At 44.9% G+C, this 22,899-nt stretch overlaps 1 protein-coding gene across 2 annotated transcripts in view; it reads left to right on the top strand.

Annotated features, from left to right (window-relative positions):
* LOC146808495 (transient receptor potential cation channel subfamily M member 2-like) overlaps positions 1 to 22,899 on the top strand; it is a 1,799,999-nt gene that overhangs the window by 112,442 nt on the left and 1,664,658 nt on the right. For both annotated transcript variants that reach the window (XM_085623580.1, XM_085623581.1), the window contains exon 2: positions 21,947 to 22,161. In XM_085623580.1, the coding sequence (XP_085479706.1) occupies positions 22,000 to 22,161 (162 nt within the window). In that variant the 5' untranslated portion in view covers positions 21,947 to 21,999. The remainder of the gene's footprint in view (positions 1 to 21,946; positions 22,162 to 22,899) is intronic.

Here is a 22,899-nt window from a genome sequence, read left to right on the forward strand (position 1 = left end):
TCGTGTATTCCGCCACCAAAATTTCGTTCCTCCCAGAAGAAAAAAGAAGAGCAAATGATGCTATATGAACAGATCAACGGATTGATGAAGATTGATATCTCTTAACGGGCAAGTAGGGGACAAGGAGGGAATGTGGAAATATGGATTTTTATGATCAGTTATGTCCCCTATCTTGGACCCCAACGGTTTCATGTATAAATCACAAGTACATGTATGTTCCCTCCAGTTCCAGTTATGAAGACGCAAACACTTGTGCGTTCACCGTCAACATGTCCTCTTTCAGATCCGCCATGAATGGGCCGGATATTCCATTCCTAAGTATGAAAGGCCACCGGCTTTATATGGTTCATTTATGCCATTTTACAGTCCAGGCGAGTAGGCCCTGATTCTGCCATCAAGCCTTTTCCGGCCTTCTGCCTCTGAAAGCTCCAGTCTGAGCTTGCATCTGTATCCATGAACTTTGTCCTATTCCCTGCGCGGCTAACGGTGCCTGACTCCAGCCTGTTGCCTGCCAAAAACTGTATTTCACCTTGTGATTATCTGCTCCGCTCCCTACCCAATGCATTCCTGTCTAGTAGTTTAAGTAAACATTCTTCCAGCTACCGAGCAAAAGGCCCGGCTTCTCTGTCTTTATGCAAGTAATTCATAGCCCTGTTACTATGGAAGATTTCTGCCCTCGCATCTAGTGTAGACACTTAGACGCTTGTACACGCACTCACAGTCAGTATAGAATAGATTTTGTTCGAGAGACCTTTCTTTTTGGATAACATAGTTCTTTAAACATAGGATGTTAGATATGATTTGGGATTAGGTTGACATAACCCCAGACTTTTGTCTCCACATGTAGAGCTAAATGTCAAGTCCCTTTCTCCCTCTAGTTGCACGTCTATCACACGTCATGCGACTGCGCACGCATCTCTGCCAAATATTTCTGCTGACATTGCAGGATTCTCCAGGTATCCACCCACACATGACAAATTACCCATTATCATCAAGTGGACGCCCACATGGACGCCCACCTTCACGCCTACTTACACGCCCACATGCTCTTATCTCATTCTCTCTTGCTCTTTTGCTTACGTACAATTGAGAAATGTATATATACTGTACTCTGTGAATAATGTTTTGAGAATATTGAGAATACTTTTGAGTCCCCTTCCAGATCCTTTTTTGGTGATGGAAATATTCTCCCTTTGACTCGAGTTATTGGAATAAAGCCCTTTTAGAACCTGATACCACAGACTCAGCCTCTTGCTTTATGCATGATCTTATTGATATTCTGAAATTCATAGAGCGTAATATTTTATTTACCACAGTATCTATAAATGCTTGTTTGAATTGTAACTTTACCTCTAGCCTCATAAAGAGACTTGTGGGATTCTGTCTAGAATAAATACATATATTTTATATATATATACCTGTGTGGACTACTCTTTCATTTGGTTATTCAAGAGGTTATCTATGGTAAAACAATAAGCTTAACAATTCCTCAAGACTTAGCCTGAAGGCTGCTCTCCACAGCTACCACTAGGATAGCTTTCTTTAAAGGTTGTCTTTAACCTATCATCAATAAGAGTCGAATTGGACTGGTGCAAGGTGTCCCCTATAACTAGAGGACAGCATATGCCAGGCCAACTTCTCACATTGGTATGCTGCGGTTGGATTCAAGCTTGCCATTGTTTTACCAGATAACAAATTGAATTTCTAAAGTGAAAGCCACTTGGTACTAAAGGTACATATAAATTCAAGCTTAGAATATAATAAATTCTACTGAACTTAGGAGTTGTGTGTAGAGGGTTTAGCACACCTTGACTACAACTCAAGAAAGGGTTCAGTAGGCCACACCTAGTGTAGGTAGATACACCAGTACCACTACACTAGACATGTCTTTAAGTTCAGGTGCCCATAAGGCTCTGGAAGGACCCCAAAGGGTCCCAGTCGACAAATATGAAAGTCTCTCCTTTGCTGAGCTTAGGGAGATGTGCACCATTAGGAAACTTAACCTCTTCTGTGCCCATGACGAGATAGTCTCGTCATGGAGCACAGTCTCGTCATGGGCACAGCGCGACCATCTCGTCATGAACCCCACCCGCGTGTGAAACGCCCGGCACAGGAGGGGGAAAGGGCGTGGCACCGAAGGGGTTAAGATAAACAAGGGTGCCAATACTCAACGTCTCAGGGAAATCCTGCTCATAGCAAACTTTAAGCAGACTTTAGTGTCTGATGGGGTAGACAGGTTGGGTGGGCATCCCTCTGAAGAAGACACTCCCAGAGTGGACTCTGATGAGGACCAGGAAGAGGATAATGATCCTGACCTGGAAGAACAAGACCACTCACAAATTGAAGGTGATGGCCCAAGGGGCACTCCCTCCATCCCTAATGGGAGAGTGGTGGGTCCAAGCAGAAGGAACAGATCCCCCTCAAAGGGGTCCAACCATTCTGAGAGATCCAAGAAGACCTCTGCCTCTTCTCAGAGAAGAGAATCCTCCCAATAGAGGAAATGCAGACTGATTCAATATGAGCAGGCTAAACTTCAGCTCAGGAGAGAACAGTTAGCATTAGACAGGGAGTCCCTGGAGCTTCATAAAGCTTCAAGAAAGTGGGGTCTAGAGACCCCTGGTGGCAGTAATGAAACTCCTAGAGAGAGAGCTACTGACAATAGGAACCTACATAAGATTGTGCCCCCCTATCAAGTAGGGGATGATATTCACAAGTGGATCTCTGCTCTTGAGAGGGCCTGTAAAGGACAAAGGGTCCCAGTAGAGCAGTGGGCAGCAATCTTGTGCCTCTCCTTTGCAGACAAAGGAAGAGACAAGCTCCTCTCTGTTAGGGAAGAGGATGCAGATGATTATTATATATTGAGAGATGCTTTAATAGATGGGTTTGGCTTAACCACTGATCAGTACAGACTTAAGTTCAGAGACACCCAGAAAGCACAGAATCAAGATTGGGTAGACTTTGTGGATTGTGCCACCAAGGCACTGGAAGGTTGGTTAACTGGCAGTAAAGTAAATGATTACCAAGGAGTGTATAATCTCATAATGAGGGAGCAGATCCTTAATAATTGTCAGAATCAGCTCTTACATCAGCACCTGGTGGACTCAGATCTGACCTCTCCCCAAGAATTGGGAAAGAAGGCAGACAAATGGGTCAGAACCAGGATTAAGCAGAAGGTCCAGCCCTTGGGGGGTGCAACTAAAAAGGAAGATGCCAAGAACTCTGAGAAGGGTGGGGAAAAGGGAAAAGACCAGCAGTCTTCAACAGGCCCCCAAAAAGCAGCATCTGATAATACCCAGTCCAACAAGGCTAAGCAGCCAAGGAAGCCATGGTGTAAGGTCTGTAAGCAGAAAACCCATTGGACTTCAGATTGTAATACGGCCAAAGACTCCACAAGCACTACACCTGCCTCTAAGGCACCTGTTCCCCCTAGTCCAGTTATAGGTGTTGGTGCACAGAACAAGGGCATAGTAGGGTTGACCCTGGGATCTGGAGAGGACTCTGGCCTAGTCAGAACTCCTACTCAGGCTGTACTAGTTTGTGATGGGGACTTGTCCCTGTTTGTGAATCCCAGTGGTCTGGGCAAATACAAGCAACAGCCTAAAATAAATGGAAGGGAGTCATTAGCTTACAGGGACACAGGAGCCAGTGTCACTATGGTGACTAAGGACCTTGTGGACCCTAGCCAGATCATACTTGGGGAAACTTATCAAGTGACCAATGCAAGCAACGTTAGTACTAACCATGCTCTAGCAGTTGTGAACTTCTCCTGGGGAGGGGTAACTGGCCTCAAGAAAGTTGTGGTGAGTGCAGACCTACCTGTGGAATGTTTACTAGGGAATGATTTGGAGACCTCAGCGTGGGCTGAGGTGGAGCTAAGTACCCATGCAGCAATGTTGGGTATACCAGCAGAAGTATTTGCCCCGACGAGGTCAAAAGCAAAGCTGACAGGAACTGAACAGGCCTTGGATCCTGGAAGAATGGACCAAGGACCTTCCAAGAGAAGGAGTAGCAGGGGTAAGGCAGAGCCTTCCCCCCAGGAACAGTCTGTAGAGACTCTTTTAGCAGAAGAGGATCTAGCTCCTGAAGAAGGAACTGCCCCAGATGAACTGGAACCTGATCAGGTTGAGTTCTTGGGGGCAGGGGGACCTTCTAGGGCAGACTTGAACCTGGAGCAGCAGAGCTGCCCCACCCTTGAACCCCTCAGACAGCAAGCTGCTGCTGAGGCTGCAGGGAATGCCAGTGGAACCCATAAAATATATTGGGATGATGGGCTCCTTTATTCTGAGGGTCGAGACCCCAAGCCTGGTGCAGCCAGGAGGTTGGCCATACCTCAGATGTTTAGGGGCTTCCTACTCACACTGGCCCATGATATTCCCTTAGCAGGACACCTGGGCCAAAACAAGACTTGGGACAGAATTGTCCCTCACTTTCATTGGCCCCAAATGAGTAAGGACTGTAAGAGCTTTTGCAGCTCTTGCATTACCTGTCAAGCCAGTGGCAAGGCAGGTAAGTCCACAAAGGCCCCCCTGATACCATTGCCTGTGGTGGGGGTGCCCTTTGAACGGGTGGGGATTGACATAGTTGGTCCCCTAGACCCACCAACAGCATCTGGGCACAGGTTCATTCTGGTGGTAGTGGATCATGCCACCATATACCCAGAAGCTATTCCACTTAGGACGATCACAGCACCTGTGGTGGCAAGGGCCCTCCTGGGAATCTTTTCCAGGGTGGGTTTTCCTAAGGAGGTATTGTCTGACAGAGATACAAACTTTATGAGTAGTTACCTCAAGGCAATGTGGAAGGAGTGTGGTGTCAACTACAGGTTCACCACCCCTTACCATCCTCAATGCAATGGCCTTGTTGAGAGATTCAACAAGACCTTAAAGGGTATGATCAAAGGGCTCCCAGAAATGCTTAGGCGAAAATGGGATGTTCTTCTGCCCTGCCTTCTCTTTGCATACAGGGAGGTGCCACAGAAGGGGGTTGGTTATAGCCCCTTTGAACTTTTGTTTGGCCATCCTGTTAGAGGGCCACTCTGTCTAGTGAAGGAGGGATGGGAGTTACCTCTCAAACCCCTAAACAGGATATTGTGGACTATGTACTTGGTCTGCGCTCTCGGAAGGCCGAGTACATGAAGAAGGCAACTAAAACCTGGAGGCCAGTCAGGAATTACAGAAAGCCTGGCTTGATCAAAAGGCTGTTCTGGTGGTGTACTAGCCAGGGCAGAAGGTATGGGTGTTGGAGCCAGTGGCCCCAGCAGCTCTCCAAGATACGTGGAGTGGACCCCATACCATTTTGGAGAAAAAGGGAGAGGTCGCCTATTTGGTGGACCTTGGCACTCCCAGAAGTCCCCACAGGTTACTTCATGTTAATAGATTGAAAGCATATGTGGACAGGGCTGACATGGGCTTGCTCATGGCAACAGATGAGGGACAGGAGGAAGAGAGTGACCCTCTCCCAGACCTGCCCTCTCAGAACCCTGACGATGGGTCAGTTGATGGAATAGCCTTGGCAGGCAGCCTCACTGACCAGCAGCAAGCAGATTGTAGACAAGTTCTTCAGTCTTACAGACATATGTTTTCTATGACTCCAAGTCAGACCCCCTGGTGCACTCATGAAGTGGACACTGGGGACAGTCTGCCTGTCAAGAATAAAATCTACAGGCAACCTGACCATGTCAGGGACTGCATAAGGACAGAAGTCCAAAAGATGCTAGAATTAGGCGTGATGGAGCCCTCAGATTGCCCTTGGGCTAGCCCAGTAGTCCTTGTACCAAAACCTCACACCCAGGATGGCAAGAGAGAGATGAGGTTCTGTGTTGACTACAGGGGACTCAATGCAGTCACTAAGACTGATGCACACCCAATTCCCATAGCAGATGAGCTTATAGATAGATTGGCCTCAGCCAAGTATCTGAGCACATTTGATCTGACAGCAGGCTACTGGCAGATCAGATTAGCTGAATCTGCAAAAGCCAAAACTGCATTTTCTACCCCTGGTGGGCACTATCAATTTATTGTTATGCCCTTTGGTTTGAAAAATGCACTTGCCACTTTTCAAAGGTTGGTGAACCAAGTCCTCTCAGGCCTGGAAGACTTTAGTGCAGCATTTCTAGACGATATTGCTGTCTTTAGCTCCACCTGGGAGGATCACCTGAGGAAAGGTTTGGAAGCCCTGCAAAAGGCTGGGCTCACTATCAAGGCTACTAAGTGCCAGATAGGGCAGAGTCAGGTTGTGTACCTGGGTCACCTTGTAGGTGGAGGCCAGGTTCAACCCCTTCAGAGCAAAATCCAGACCATCATGGACTGGGTTGCTCCAACCACCCAGACTCAGGTTCGAGCTTTCTTGGGCCTGAATGGTTACTATAGAAGGTTTGTAAAGGGATATGGATCCATTGTGACCCCCTTGAATGACCTAACCTCTAAGAGGATGCCCAAAAAGGTTCAGTGGACTGTCAGCTGTCAGAAAGCTTTTGCTGACCTAAAACAGGCTATGTGCTCTGCTCCAGTGCTCCAAAGCCCCAACTACTCCAAAGAATTCATAGTTCAAACTGATGCTTCTGAGGTGGGGGTAGGTGCTGTGTTATCACAACTGAATGAGGAGGGCCAGGATCAACCAGTAGCTTTTATTAGCAGAAGGTTGACCCCCAGAGAGAAACGTTGGTCAGCTATAGAGAGGGAGGCCTTTGCTGTGGTCTGGGCCTTGAAGAAGCTGAGGCCATACTTGTTTGGCACTCACTTCCTTGTTCAAACAGACCATAAGCCCCTCCTATGGCTAAAACAGATGAAGGGTGAAAACCCCAAACTACTCAGGTGGTCCATTTCCCTACAGGGGATGGACTATACAGTGGAACATAGACCTGGGAGCAACCATGCCAATGCAGATGGCCTCTCCAGATATTTCCACTTAGAACATGAAGACTCAACTAGTCAAGGTCAGTTTAATGTCCCTGCGTTTGGGGGGGGGGGGGGTGATGTATGAGAGTGGCATCGACTGCATAGTTGCCCCCAACTTTTTGCTGATGTTTTGTCTGTTTTATGACTCTAGCCAGGCTGTGGCCCTGCTATCCAGGACCCCAGCCTAACTGCTTCCTCTGTTAAATTATGTGAGTACCCTAGGTACAACCTAATTGGATACTGAGGATACCCTACCAGTCCCTTGTAGATGGCACCCTAGGTACCCAGGGCATGGGTCCCTCAGTAGGCCTACCAGGGCTGCAGCACTTATTGTGCCACCCTGGGACAGCCATACAAACTGACACCACCAGACCACTAGTGTAGTCTGGGTAAGGTGGTGCTAGCACCCCTTACAGGGATATAGGTACCCTGTATCCCACCTAATTACAACACATATACTCTCATAGGTCACCCCTATAGCAGGCCTTGGTAATCCTACAAGGCAGGGTGCTGAGGTATGTGTGAGGGGGGACCCCTACCGGAGTAGGGCCCCTCTGCAACCCTCGAAAAATCATTGCTGGGTTGTTTGTAGTGTAGCCATACCATATACTCTTAACCGCATTATAAGTATATCGCGATAGCGTGATAACTTGAGAATGGCTACACAGAACCATATCGTGTTTGGTGTCAAACATGTAGGAATCATATCCCCAGTCCGGCCATGGGCATGAGGGCACGATTCCCCCCTGCTAGAGGGGCGATATGGGAAAAGCGGCAGAATTTAGACACCAATTTAAAAGTGCACACGTAGTACAAAATGGCCACTACCCGCCACCCACACGACTCTGGCTGGCTGTTGCTGGGGAAAATCCCAGCCTCGCCAGCTGGACAATAGGGCTCCTATGGCAGGGAGGTGCTAGCACCTCCCCAGACAGGATATGTGGATTGGAACTGGGTGGGTGCACCATATGTTGCCTTTCAGAGTTGCACGTAGGCTGCTACAGCGCCTACATTCTGCATACACCGCCTGGAACCGGTTCAGGGGCATCCTGCCCATTGCCCAGGTGGGAAACACACAAAGAGGAGTGGGTGTAGCCACCCTTTCCCGCCTCAGCTCTCATTGGTAGGCTCTGATCTGGACCCTCCCCTAATCTTGGGGATAAAGGTGAATACTGTGTCCCCAGAGACTCAGATTAATCTTGAACTTTACAGACTTGACCTTCAATGAGCTGCTGCCCAGCTGACTGAAGAAATCTCCCTTGGGGTAAAGTAGTTATCCCCCTCCTTGGCAGGCACCTGAAACACTGCAAGTGACCCGGTTGGAACTTCACTGCTCCTATGGACTTCGTCGACTCCCAGCAACCTTGAGGTGGGTTTCCAAAGCATCCCAGAGGCCAGTGAATGTGCCCAGCAAGTCTGAGCACCGTGGATCACGTGGGTGCCGAGATTCCCAATACCCCAGGACACCGGCCACCTCTTGCATAGCACACGACCCTGACCAGTGGGGAAGTTGTGCTTTGGCCCAATATTGAGACTACCTCTCAGCAGCAACTGTGCCAAAGATCTGTGCCCTAGCCCCCTCCGGTGGCCCGTGGGCTTCCTTTTACGCACTCCAATTTGCTGCCTCCTGCGGTCCCTTGTCTCTCTACTTGTGGGCCCTAGCGGAGGTCAATCTCGACATTTAAGAGTTCCTCTGGTTGCTCCTGGCCTGCTCTACAGCCTCTCCAAAGGAGGCCCCTCACAGATCTCGTGGGTCTGCACCAGTAGCTGATTTGTACATCTTGTGTGGGTTGCGGTTGCCAAGGCTTAGTGGATCCAATCCGGACACTAGCACTGCAGCAACCCTCATCCTTTGTGGGACAGTCGCCCTCCAGAAGCTGGCCTTCCTTGAATCCTCCCGGAGCCCGTGGCTGCAAATCCAAGCTACACCTCTTTCCACTTAAAGCACCCGATATTGAAGGGCTCTTTCCTTTGAGCTCCCTGGTCACTGTGCCGTGACACAGACTCTGTCCCCTCTGCTTTCAGGTTCTTCTCTTCAAGATCTACAACTTCATTCTTCACGGCATCATCGACGCTTTTGGCTAGCAGCAGTTTTGTACATTTTCCCATTGAAAATCAGCCCGCGACCCGACATCGAAAACGACCTATGCACCCGGCTTCCCTGGGGCAGCTAACAGTGGTACCTCGGTACTCTCGTGGTGGTGGGCTCCTCAAAGGCCTAACTCGAAGCCCTTAACTTTGAACTCCTGCTAGAAGTGTCTTTAATCTGTTTAAATCAAACCGCAACATTCTCCATAGGCTATAATAGAGATCCCGATAGCAGCTATTTGCACTGCACGCGTCTCCCGCGGGTCCCCTTCCTGATAACCTGGGGTGGATTCTTAACCCTTTCGATGCTTGTGATGGAGCGGTTCCGTCATGTGCGTCGGTCGCACTGTACGGATGACGGAACCGCTCCGTCACGGCCCGCCCACGCACGAACCCTTCAGCACAGCGCGGTAATCCGCGCCGTGCTGAAGGGGTTAAGGGGCCAGCGATCCGTAATGCCCTAGGCATTGTCTGTAGAATTGTCGTGGTTCTTATACCACTTTTTTAATATATGGTTTGGTCCCCCCCTGGGGCCCTGTGATTCCAGTGCTATTTATTGTATCTATAAATGCTTGTTTGAATTGTAACTTTACCTCTAGCCTCATAAAGAGACTTGTGGGATTCTGTCTAGAATAAATGCATGTATTTTATATATATACCTGTGTGGACTACTCTTTCATTTGGTTATTCAAGAGGTTATCTATGGTAAAACAATAAGCTCAACACTCCTTCAAGACTTAGCCTGAAGGCTGCTCTCCACAGCTACCACTAGGATAGCTTTCTTTAAAGGTTGTCTTTAACCTATCATCAATAAGAGTCGAATTGGACTGGTGCAAGGTGTCCCCTATAACTAGAGGACAGCATATGCCAGGCCAACTTCTCACAAATGCCCCTGAGAGACACTCAGAGGTGCCCAGGGGGGTATTGAGCAATAACGTCCCCCAGTAACACTCGCAGAGGTGCCTGGAAGCACTGGGCAATATAAAAGGAACAATTGATGGACTTGACATTACAGTTCAGACCCAGCCATATGCATGTCAGTCTTGAGCCTGCTCACCATGGGAACTGCCCAACCAGAACTACCAGGCCAGGTCCTCGCTGACCAGAAACAAGCATCCTGTGAGATGTTCTGGGGTATCACCACTCATCAGCCAGGCTAGTTTGGCTCCAGTGGCATGGTGAGAACGGAAACCACATTTGGGCATAACCTTCCCACTTAGGAGAACAAATGCAAAAAGAACAATTGATGGGCGGATTTCTGAACAATGTCAAACATTCACACCAGTACAGAGATCTGGGTCTAATTCCATCATTGTTTTTGCTCACATGCCATTCCAGTTTGGACCCAGCCATAGCCAAATAGGTCTTGCCCTGCTACCCATGGGAACAGTCCAGCCTGAACTGCCATTCCAAATCCTCCCTGGACCAAAGTCAATCCTCCTAGGACCATCTCTAATCAGCAAGGCTATCTTGACTCTAGTAGCAAGGCGTGTATGGGAGCCAAGTTTGGGAGTACTCATCCTACTTAGGGCTACAAATGCAAAAAGAACAAGTGATGGCCAGAATGCGGAACAATGTAAAAATACCCACAGTATGAAGATCTGGGCCTAAATCCATAGTTTTTCTGCACACCACGCCATTTGGATTTGGACCCAAACATATGCAAATAGTTTTCACCCTGCTCCCTATGATGTGAACAGTTCAGTCCGAGCTGCCAGGCCAGGTCCTCCCCGGACTGAAAACCAGCATCCTAGGACCGGTTATGCAGTATCACCCCTCATCAGCCAGGATAGCTTGACTCAAGAGGCTTGGCGAGCCTGTGACCCTCCTCTGGGTATGCCTGACTCACTTAGGGCGAAAAATGCAAAAAGAACAAGTGATGGCCAGAATGCGGAACAATGTAAAAATGCAAATAGTGACCTGATTAGAATGAGCACTATACACTTCAAAAATACATGGGACAGTCTTTGTAACCAATCTCTGCCGAAGGCTAGCTCCACCAAATTACCAGTCCTGTCGAGTTTCAAGTGTTCTGTACTCGGGCTAAACATTGCACAGATCTCTCAGCAAGTTGACTGTAATGGCACTGAGCAAGTCCGAGAAACGAGTTAATTACTTTGGGGCCAGATTTACGATATATCTCTCATCAGCATACATCTATAGAAATGAGTCAATGGGTAACGGGAGAATAAGAGATAACTATTGAGATACTGGCATTATGTATAATTAGGGGCTCATGATGAATGTATACGTTTAAATATCCACAGGCTGATGATCGGTGGCTGCTATTTTCCTGATGGGGAAGCGTGGCTAAAATTTGTGTGTGTCTTCCCCTATGAGTGCGTTGCTGGTACGAGTCCTGTTGTCAACCCCCAAGCAATTATGGCATAACCATGCACGTTTACCTGCAAAAATGTCTTGGTAAGGTTGCCATTATACACCATTTTAATATGGGTTTACATGTTTGGAACTATCTTTCTTTTGTATGGTTTGTTGACAACCACAGATTACGCTTGAAGCATTGGTGAGGTGGAGATGGGTCCCCGAGCCCTGATGAAATTGCCGAAAATCATTAGGCAGTGAAACATGTCGGCCGTTCTAACTGAAATGCTCTAAAACATACAGTTCTTTTAAGATGAGTACGATCACTCCAAATATAAAGTGTGTACAACTGCAAGTGAGTCACAACTCATTTTAGCTTGGAGAAGCAATTTTCTTCTTTCACATTACGGGGTCCAGTTGGTTGATGGATGACACAAGCATCAACACTACACTCTGTTTCTTTCTTCACCTTCTCTCACATAAACTATAAAACTTGGGCACAAAACATTTTTTTCTTTTTCGGTCATGAAAGTTGCCAATGATGACAACGTGATTAAACTGGTGAGTACCAACCAGCAGCTCCTTTGGTGATGCTTACCTGAGGTACTTTCTGACCTCTCACACCTTTTTCTTGTTCTGTTTATGTTGTGAGTGTATGTATGGTGGGCTGACAAATTTTAAATTGTATAGTACAGAACACTTGAAACTGGGCAGGACTGGTAATTTGGTGGAGCCAGCCTTCAGCAGAGATTGGCTACAAAGACTTGCTCTGGTATTTTGAAAGTGTAGAGCGCTCATTAAATGCAGGTCACTTTTTGCATGGTCGTAAAGCCTACCAACAGCATTTCACCTTGGGGATTGGAACCTGGGTGTGATTGATCGAGAGTAAAGTCTATGACATTGTTAAGGTCTCCCCAAAAATATGTCTGTTGGAGTCTGTTTCTAATATTATCTCTATAACATTCTCCATCGTTGGCTTCTGGAGTTGCTGGGTGCGTGTACACTGGCTAGAGTTATGTGTCTCCATCCCCATATGCCTCTGACTGCAACATAGGTGTAATTGGAGTCTGCCCATGTCTTCTCTGCCTGGAATGGGGGTGACTTTCTTATCAGGATTGCCATCCTGCAGAACCCCGTGGTGAACCCAGCATGAGCCAGTGTTGTGTAGGCCCCTCTACCCAAAAACTGTTAGTGAGAGCCCTTCAAATGTGCTTTCTGTAGTTGGACAATATCTGGTTTGAGACTTTTAATATACACCACCACTAGACCTCTCTTTATCTTATTACCTAAGCCATTTCTTGAGCTAATTCATCTCTTCCTTCCATTTATGTGAAGGTGATTGATTTTTTATGTTTACTATAGTGTCTATCAAGTTGGCTCTATGTGTACCTATGCCGCCTTGTTCCGTACTGTAACTAATTTTACCAACAACAACAGTGAACTCTGCCCCCTTTCTCCCACCCCCACTCTTCCCTGCCCCAAGCACATTCCAACTATTTGTCAAATGTGACAAATGTGACTTAGGTGGATCAGAGAGGTCTGTCGCCCTCCACCTCTAAACCCTAAAGAACCCTCCCTGTTTCAAGTCTATCATTTTAAGTCCACCAGATCTAATAATCAACACAAAATCAAATCCACTGTCACAAAAAACAGTGATTATTCAATGACAGGTTTTTTTGCAGAGTTTTATATAGCGCAAACTTGACCAGAATCAGGTATCAGAGTGCTTTACATAGAACCAGTTACGTTACATGAGGACACACATTCATTCTTGTTATGCATGGGGAGATTAAGTGATTTGCCCAGAATCAAAGGATGTTCAGCGTCATTGCTGAGACTCGAACCCAGTTCCCCAGATTCGGGGTCGACCACCCTAGCCATTAGGCCAACTCCTCTCTCCACAGTTCCCACAGACCGCTCTTTGCCACTACTATCGGACTTGGGGGGAGGGAAAAGAAGAGAGAACTGAAGAAAAGAGACTAGAGAAAAAGAAATTAAAAAGAGAAAAGGAGGTGGGGGCTTCTGTGGCGAGTTTCCAGGTGACTTTCTTCATCCCATATTAGAAAGTCAAAATGCCTCCAGGACGTCCCTGGCCCATCCACTGTCTCCGGATCGTTAGTTGGAGTCCTCTCATCCTCCTCAAGGGCCCCTATAGTATTGGCTAGTGGGTGCAATGATTTAAAGTCTGTCACTTTCCCATCCCCCGGCAAGACTAATCATCGCGATTGCACTCCTTCCCTTATTAAGTGATTAATTTTTGCTTTGACTGCCGTATAAATGCGTGCATAACAGAGCTGTGATCGTCCCTCCACAGCGTATCAATGATAGAGGCAAAAAGGTGTTTTGATTAAAACACCAACTGCTGCACTGCTACAATGAAGAAAAACTCTCCTCCATAAGTAAACCATTAATTGTGACGTTAACCAAAGTAATCCATAGTATTCCCATTTTTTAGAAAATCCAATAATCCATATCTTCATACTCGTAAAATCACTGTGGAGACAGGTTAGTTGAACTGGAACGCTTTATTCCTCATTTTCAAGTGTCTCATGCTGCTCATCCAAGCTTTAGCATAGACATGTGTTGCCAACTATCCTTTGAGCCGGTACAGTGGAAAACCCAATGCATTTCGAACTATTATAAGTTCTTCGTCAGGGGTGCTGTAATAAATCAGAGAGAACTGCTTAAACGGCTGCACCAGAACAAAACACTCTAAGTGATTATAGATGAAGCATTTACCCCGTGTCCTACCCTCCCTAACAACCCGCATTCAACCCCTTTCCTAACAAACACTAAAATTTCTCACCCTAACGCAAAAAGAGAAAGTAAATAAATAAACAAAAACCCTGCGTTATTCATAGCAACCACAAAGAACTAACAGTGCTCATTTACCTTAAGAAACCGTAATCGGCGATTTAACGCATGCTTGTCTTGCTTCAAATTCGAACAAGCATTTGCAATGCAATAGGTCTCGCAGTTACTTGAGTTTAAGCTATTGGTATTGTAAATGACAATGCCCTTTATTTAAGTTTTTAAAACAAAAGGCATTGTTATTTGCAATGGTAATAGCTCAAGCTTGCGTAAATGCGAGACCTACTGCATTGCAAATGCTTGTTCATATTTACTTGTAGTAGAGGCGGTGCTATTCTCACTGTTTCCATGAAAGTGAGATGCGACCAGGGTCGGCTTTTGGTAGGTGAGCTGGGCCCAGGCCCTGGGTGCCAAACTTCAGGGGCCTCACGGAGCTCTCTGCAGAAAGGTCGGGCCCTGCGAGCAGCAGTTCCTCTGCCTTGGCTCCAGTGATTCAGTCGAAAGCGCCTCCAATCATTCACAACGTGTTGCAGACGCTGTTAACACCCTATGAACCACTTTCCTTGCCCTCACAGATACCGGTCACCCCCTGCTGCCACGCCCCCACTCCAACAAACAACTTGGCACCAGCCGGTGATTCTGGTAAGGGGGAGGAGGGGGGTGATGTTTGTGTTCAAAGGCAGATCATCGAGGATGCCGTCTGGGGACCATGGAAAGACCCCTGCTGCATCGTTTCGTTGATCAGTAGAAGGGTGGCACATTTCTGTCCATCCAGTGAAAAACGATGTTTGTTAACCGGCCCCGCCCGCGCCACCAGAGGCCCTGGTTGACGGCCCATTGTGACAGGGTTGGGGGTAGTCTGATGGGTCTGTATGTGGCCCGGTCTGCTTGCACAGTAGATTTCCCTGATATTACCACACACATTGCCTACAGCAAGAACACATGCATAGCCGTCCACAGCTCGCAAAAAACCTATACAGCGAGTCTGTACAAACCTAAGCAGCGAGTCTGTGCAAGTTAAAACCGCCTCGATCTGCAAACGAAGGCACACATGGTAAAGGGAAATAATGAGGAGAAAGATATAGGCATAGCTTGTTGACTTATTTCCAGGTTTCCTAGCTTTAGTAAATCTGGGAACTCACAAAAATCCATAGGTGGATGCACGGGAATGCCCTCTCTTCAGTCAGCTGTGGCACAGGCCGCTTTTATGTTGGTGCCCAGGCCTATTTACTGCCAACCGCGCATGGCGAGAAGTTATTCCTACCACTGGCTCGGGTAAAACAGTGTCTGGTCTTCAGAAACCGAAATCGTAGGGGGGTACCCACAAACCCATGGCAGATCAGGGTTAAAAAGCACAGCAGGGGTAGGAGAAAGCTTCCTCATGAATGGAAGCCCCAGGGCAGCAGCGGGACATGTGTAGTGCGTTACCCAGTTAGCGCGCCCACAGCCCACAATGCACCTCTGAGAGCCCCTGGGGCGGAAAACACACGCCCTTGATGCTCCTCCAGTGCCTGTGAGGAGAAACCGTGTCAAATGCGGGGGTTCCGAGAGAGGCCCTGTGATGAAAGGCGGGAACTTTTCCAGTGGGTGGTGGGGGATGCAGGGTCCGGGGCCGTCGGCTGTTACTAAATTGCATAGATGGCCACTTAATAATGTATGCAGCGCACACCTGGCTCCTTAGAAAGGTATTGTTTTCACATTCCTTTTCGAGCGAAGCGTGTCGTATCTCCCCGTCAGACTGAGGTGCTTTATGTGGGCCAGAATTTAAAGGGAAACCAACATATTTTCTGCCAGACAGCTTGAAGGTGGATTACCTTGCAAACTCAGCGTGCACTCTGATGGCCTTAAGTTCTGTTTTACGTCCAGGCAGCCTTTCATCATTCTGTATACTTTATTTGAGGAGCTAATCGCAACACGTGTTGATTACAGTGACGGACAAACACAAAACGGTTCATTTGTTTCCCAGGGCAAAATATGTCAAATGAATCGGTGAGGGTCTCGCTGAGAGCCCCAATATGTAAGAATGTTGTACTTGTAAGGTGAACAAGTGAGTGATACTCCGCAATATCTGTGCAAACATTGGCAAATAATCACCAAGCACAGCTTGAGTGAGATGTAAATAAATGCAGGCAGAAATGCGTAAACCGATGCAAATAACGACCAAGCTCACGATGTAATTATAGACTGAGAGGTGTGGCCAGACCTGTCAAACACATGCAAATAATAGGGCACAGGGTAAGCAAACACTGGCTGGGGAGGGAGACGGGGTGAGGTAAATAAATGTAGGCAGATATGACAAAACCCAGGCTGCTGGAGACTGCCAAACCGGGCATGGCTGGCACAGTGAAGCCCACTTTCTGATTTGTTGCACCAACTTTGAAGTAACAACTACAAATCAAAACGAAAGTTTGAAAAAGAGAAAACGTTGAAGAAACAACGAGGCGCCACTTCGAAGTCTTTGCAGTAGAAACCGCACTCTCCCATGTGATGAGCAACAAGCGCTGAGGCAGCTCGGGGAAAACATGGGATTTGTGAAGGAATTAAAATACAATTTAGTGGGATTGTTTTACTTTCCAATCTTTAAACATTCAGTGTTTTTTTCAATAAAAAAAAACAAGGAGATTTTTGTAAGAGATTTTTTTTGTTGCAAAAACTATGGAGAATACAGTCGATCAGCTAAGTTGCCCAACTTTGTAAACAGGGAGAAACGAAAAGCATATTTGTATACTGACTTTGTATACATTGCTTGTGTGCAGAACAGCTTGAGTAATTATTGCATATTCAGTCTTTCAAAAAAGCCGAACCGTCATTCATAGACAAGATGAAATTTGGGGCGCAGCTGCTTACCGCGCGAGGCTTTACAGCGCCTGCTTGCACTTAGAGGGGGGGGGGGCGGGGTGTGTGTGTGTGTGTGTGTGTGTGTGTGTGTGTGTGTGTGTGTGGGGGCGAGAGGGGTTTTAGCAACCCCTCACGTTTGATAGTCACACTGTCTGCGAAAACGTTTGTGAATTGCTCGACCTGTGGGGTACGGAGGAGAGGTCAAAGGTTACATGCAAATCCCTGCCATCTGGACAGAATCACATTCCTGCAAGGGTTAATCCCAAACTGCTGCACGCTTCACCCAGAACGCGCCACACGTTTAAATATCTTTTAGCTCCTGATAAAAGAGAAAATGCACACTCCTTGAAGAAAAGAACGAGGCGTGATTTGCAAGTATTCATCGCAGGATTAAACAAGCGCGCACTGAAGCTGACGGAGTGGGAGGGGGAGTGGGGGCGGGCACGCAGGCTGCCAAATGGTGCGATGAATCACGGCTAAAGTGAAAGTAAACAAGTGGTTGCAGGACTCCAAATGGTGCGCGCGCCCGGACGGGTCACATGCACTGTAGTTGGAGGCCTGCAAAGCCACTGTTTGCACTTCCAAAACGCGCTTACTATAAGTCTCGCCAGAGCCAGCGCTAAAGCGCTGGTCAGGCGAGACCTAAAAAGGATCAACTTCACTCTCTCCCACCATGATTATATTCGAAACCTGCTTACACACGTTTCCCCAATCAATCCCTAATGAATTCAAAACCACGTGACCCATTTAAACTCCCTTGCTCGTGAAAAAGATCACCTGCCTAAGTTTCCCATAATGCACTAGCACAGTTACCAGAAATCATGAACCCTCAAAACTACAAAACTGCGTCATGACATAAAAAATGTGAACAACAAAATGTGTAAGATACATACAGTGATGTATATAGCACAAAACTAAATACATGGAATATATTTAAAATAAACAGAGTTTGTGATGAATTAAATTCGTCAAAAATAAAGCAGCCCGTTGAATGTCAATGATGCTTCATTTACAGTGCAATGTTTCACAGTCCAAACTTCATGACGCTTTTGAATAATCAACTCAAGGTTCTATGTTGTCAAACTGTCTCCTCAGTGATGCTATCAGTAAGCTCTAACAATATATCCAATATTCGTTGAACCTATGGGGTGCACTTCGCGTTTGGGACGAAAAAGAATTGCCAAGCAAGAGTTATCATCGCGATTGCACTCCTTCCCTTATTAAGTGATTCATTTTTGCTTTGACTGCCGTACTTTCTCATCCCCCGGCATTCTACCAGAGGCTGCCCCTTCAGTGTCTGTATATTCTGATTATGTCGCAGTACCATTTGCTGATCTTGTTTCTCTGCTGAAGGAGCAGTGAGGGCCCCTCCTGTGCCGAACCAAGCCTCATTGGGGTCTGTTTCAGTTTTTTTACCCTTGGATAATTGATAATTAATTAAATTAATTGTGTTAGTTTTTTTATTTTAGGTGTGGATTTTGGGGTTTATAGGGTATGGGGTAGCAACTAAATCAATTTAAATTTAGAAATATGTTTAACATTTAATTATGTTTTTATTTCATATTAAATTATATTCATTGGGTAATTAATTTATTATTACATTTCAGGAGTATGGTGTATATTTTGTGGGGGCATAATGTGGAAACTTACATTTATTTAATTGAATAATTAATATGTTTGAATTAAATACATAATATTTATTGTTAATACATGTTTACATTAATATTGCAAAATATTTGTGTTTTAATTTTAGTGTTTGGTTTTGGTTGTAAGTTTTTTAGGGGTATATGGTGGGAAGAAATTGTAAATTATTTTATGAATTAAATGTATTAAATCGTTTTTAGAGTTTTTTATACATAAAATAATATTGCTTTTTTAATATTGTTTGTAGCATTTATATGTGTTTTATTTTTCTGAAATATTTAAATTTGCATTGTTATAATTTGATATATATTAAAATATACATTTTTTTACTTTTATTTTTAAAACGTGTTTATGTATTTGTAGAAAATGTGTTTGTTTGTAATGTAGTACTGACTGTAGTGGAAATAATATATATTTTTCTCTTTTGAATTCCATACTTTTTCTACTGTTGCAATTACTGGAGTGGGAATAGTAAATGTTAACCCTCCGACATCCAACACTTTCTCTACTGTTGCACTGACTGGAGTGGGAATAGTACATTTTACCTCTCTGCAATCCAACACTTTCCCAACTGTTCCACTGACTGGAATGGGAAAAGTAAATGTTCCCCTCTGCAATACAGCACTTTCCCTACTGTTGCACTCATTGGAGTGGGAATTGTAAATGTTACCCCTCCGACATCCAACGCTTTCCCTGCTGTTGCATTGACTGTGGAAGGATTTGCTAATTTTACACCTCTTGAGTTTGAAACTTTGTCTACTATTTGTAAGAGTAGTGGGTATAGTATATATATATTAATTTAAAAAAAGTTTTGTTTAATTTATTTTGTTAAAGCTTATATTAATATGTTTTTGGCTATTTGAATTATAATATTTATAATTATTAATGTTTTAATCTGTTATTTATTTTTAGTAAATTCAATTTTTTTTATTTTGTTGAGTTTTTAATTTTCAATTACAATAGTTTGTTTTTTAAATAGTTTATGTTATTAGATATATGTATTTATATTTATTTATTATATTCTTACATTTAAAAAAGTATTAAAAATAATATACATTAAAAATGTAGTTATATTTTTAAATTAGATATATGTAAATAAAAATATGTATATTAGTATATGTTTGTTTTCATTTTTCAATAATAATAATTGCTATACTTTTCAAAACAATTATTAAATATATTATATTTTCATTACAATAGTATCACTATTTGATTTAAATAATGTTTATTATTTAAATGTATACATATTTAAAAATCTATGTTTTAAACAACTATATTAGTGTTATCAATATATTTTTTCAATATTTTTGTCATTTTAATTATAAGTATAGGGAGTCAATATTTTTACATTCTATAATTTTGACTCAATATTTTTGCATGTGGATATTTGTTGACTCAATATTTTGTCAGTGAACCCTTTTCATCGAAACAAATTGACTCTTCACGGTTTATGCATTCCATCGGGAGGCCGTCTCAGGCATATTTGTGCACCTGTTCCATCAGTGACATAACCCACCACTATGCGAAGGCAAAATGCCATCATTGTGACTAGCACTTCAATCAACCAATAGCACTGAATATGGGGTGTGAACAAAAAATGACCGAAAAGGGCTGACCCAAAGCTCATCTATATACTATTACTTTTAATTTCAGCTCTCTTGCCTGACCAGCAGTATTGCATGGCTGCATCTCAGTTCATGCTACAGAATTTGCTCAAAATGTGGACATCTAAGGTTTTTCTGCTGTAACATTTTACTGCCATAAGGTTTTTAATGTTTATGGGAAAGGCACATGCTTGGCAGCCCCATACTCCTCAGAGATCAATGAACAGTTACACAGGTCCCCCAAAAAGACATGAAAATAGGGGATTTCATTACAGACAGCAATGGCATGAATATTTGGGGTCCTGCAGAGTTGTGTGTGAGAACACAGGACCTGAAGGAGTTGAGTACTAATTTAAGTGGTCATAAGACATCTAAAGATCAAAAGGGGCTCAGTGAAGAAGGCATTGAGATTTTGGTGGAGTAAAGCTAGATAAGGGGGATTAGTCCAGAGCAACATCATGTTATCTTAGTGTTGTAGAGTTCTGCACTGTTAAAAAAGCAAGGTATATATATAGATAGCACAGGGTAATTAGAAGAGAGATTCTTTGGAAAGCAGACAGTAAGAGTGAATTTTAGAAAAATGTGAGTTAAATTGGGTTGTCCTATAAGTGGCGTGGCTGGGAGTAGGTGTGTGGCAGGCCATTAAATGAATAACAAGCTTGTTAAATAGGGGTTCCTTGCTGTATCATTGACAGAAAACTCATGGTGCATGGGTGAAGGTGGACTTAGAGGGCTGTAGGTGGCAGTTAGGCATCATGGAGTATTCATGTTTCAGATTTGACTGTTCATTACAAGGGGCGTGATGCTTTCCCCTGAACCTTTCTGATGTTCACATGCAAAGGTCAGTGGTTTGGGTGAGAACTTGTCTTTTGAAGAGATATGCTTTATTGTGGAATGAGGCAGAAGAGGAGGGATGTTTCTGGTCACAGTGGAAAATAAGAACGGAGAAGATTGGGAAGAATGCAATGACTCGGTACAGTCAGTGAAGCATCAGTGGCAGCAGACAGCCCATGTAAAGATATGAGAACACAGGAGAATATGTATGAGATCTTGAACATTGTCACTGGAGATCAAATGGAGACACATGAAGTCTTTATATGGGTCATAGCTCTGGGGTTCTGGGCTTAAGAGGCAGAAAGGTGAAAAATAACCTGGGTCTAGAGCTCTGCAGTCTTAGCAGGGGGGTTCAGAGACCTTGGGTCTCAGAAACAAGGAGACAATCTATCTCAGGGATCCCTGCTTGTATAGAAATAAATGATGATCCAGGGGAACCTGGGTTCATTGGTCTGGTATGACAGGGTAGTGAGGCATGGGAGTGGGTAAAAACCATTGGTCTAAGCAGCAAACCAATAATATCAGCCAAATAAATAAAATCCTCTACTCCACTTTTTTCATCACTTACAATTGGACTTTTCACTTGTAGGCATCTTATGAAGCAGTGCTTATTGTGAACCACCAGGACCCTGGTGCAGAATGAGCTGCCTAATAGCGAGTGGCTTCCTACTGTCTGACTATTGTGTGGAAAACAGCTGGTCAATGAGTAAGCACACTCGTAGGCTAAAAACTGACTGAAGACTTGGCTCTTCTACAGCCCTTGTAGGTAACTCTGCTGAGCAGATTTCAGGCAACTGAATCAAACATAACTTTCTTCCCTGTGGTGGTCTCTGTACTGGGCACTTGAGATACGTGTTTTGCCTGTAACTGAACAGTCTGTGCTAAAAACATATTTACCTATTTTTGCAGGATGAGCGATCACTGAAGGAGCTGAACCAGAGTAGGCCTGTAGCACAAAGGTCATGGCGTCCGGGGACAGTTACAAGATGAACATAGTTGAAGCAGATGGACCTGTAGATCCGAAGAATTCCCAAGGACTGCAAAGGACACAAGCAGCCAGATCATTCATGAAAAAGCATTGGGAACCATGGCGATACCTATTCAACCCTGCAAAGGCTACAGAGGCAAGTGAAGAGGGAGGGGACTGGGAAGAGGAGGATCTGGGTCAAGTATGTAGATCCAGGCTGGGCTAGTCCCATAACTGTGATGGACAATCTCACAATTCTGCTATAGTATGGTGACTTACACTCCATGGCCACCTCTCTTATCCCAGCTTGTATCCTTCTGGCCTTGTCTTTTCTCAACCTCTACAATGAACCTGAGGGTTTGCTTTCACTCCTGCAATCGTCAATCCCTGGTTACTACAGGCATATGCTCCTCGTGTTTCTACCTCCTCAATATCTCATTCCTTTCAGCCAAGACCCTTAACATTGTTCTGTTCTCAGATAAACCCAGTGATTGCAAAAACATACTCAAATCTTTGCTATGTTACTCTATTCTTCCCCTGCAGAAAGGCCTCACCTATTTGCCCAGTCACAACTCCTTTTTAACCCCTCCTTTCCGGAAAAAGGACAGATAACTATATTCAACCCTCTCGAAAATTCCTGCACAAAGAAAACATTGTCACACATGACTGACATGGATCATTGTGGGTTGTACATAAACATAAAAGAAAACCAAGACCCTTCCGCCAAAACACACCTTATTATAACTCACGCCCTGACTAGGCACTGCTTCTGACCTCACATGTTAAATCACTCTTGACATGTTCTATGACATCATTGATACCATTACTGCAACATTTGAAATGTCATCTTTGATGACAAAACTGTTTGTGATGGGGGTGCGAGGTATAGTTACTT

Source organism: Triturus cristatus, chromosome 8 (assembly GCF_964204655.1).
Source record: "Triturus cristatus chromosome 8, aTriCri1.1, whole genome shotgun sequence".
Taxonomy (NCBI): domain Eukaryota; kingdom Metazoa; phylum Chordata; class Amphibia; order Caudata; family Salamandridae; genus Triturus; species Triturus cristatus.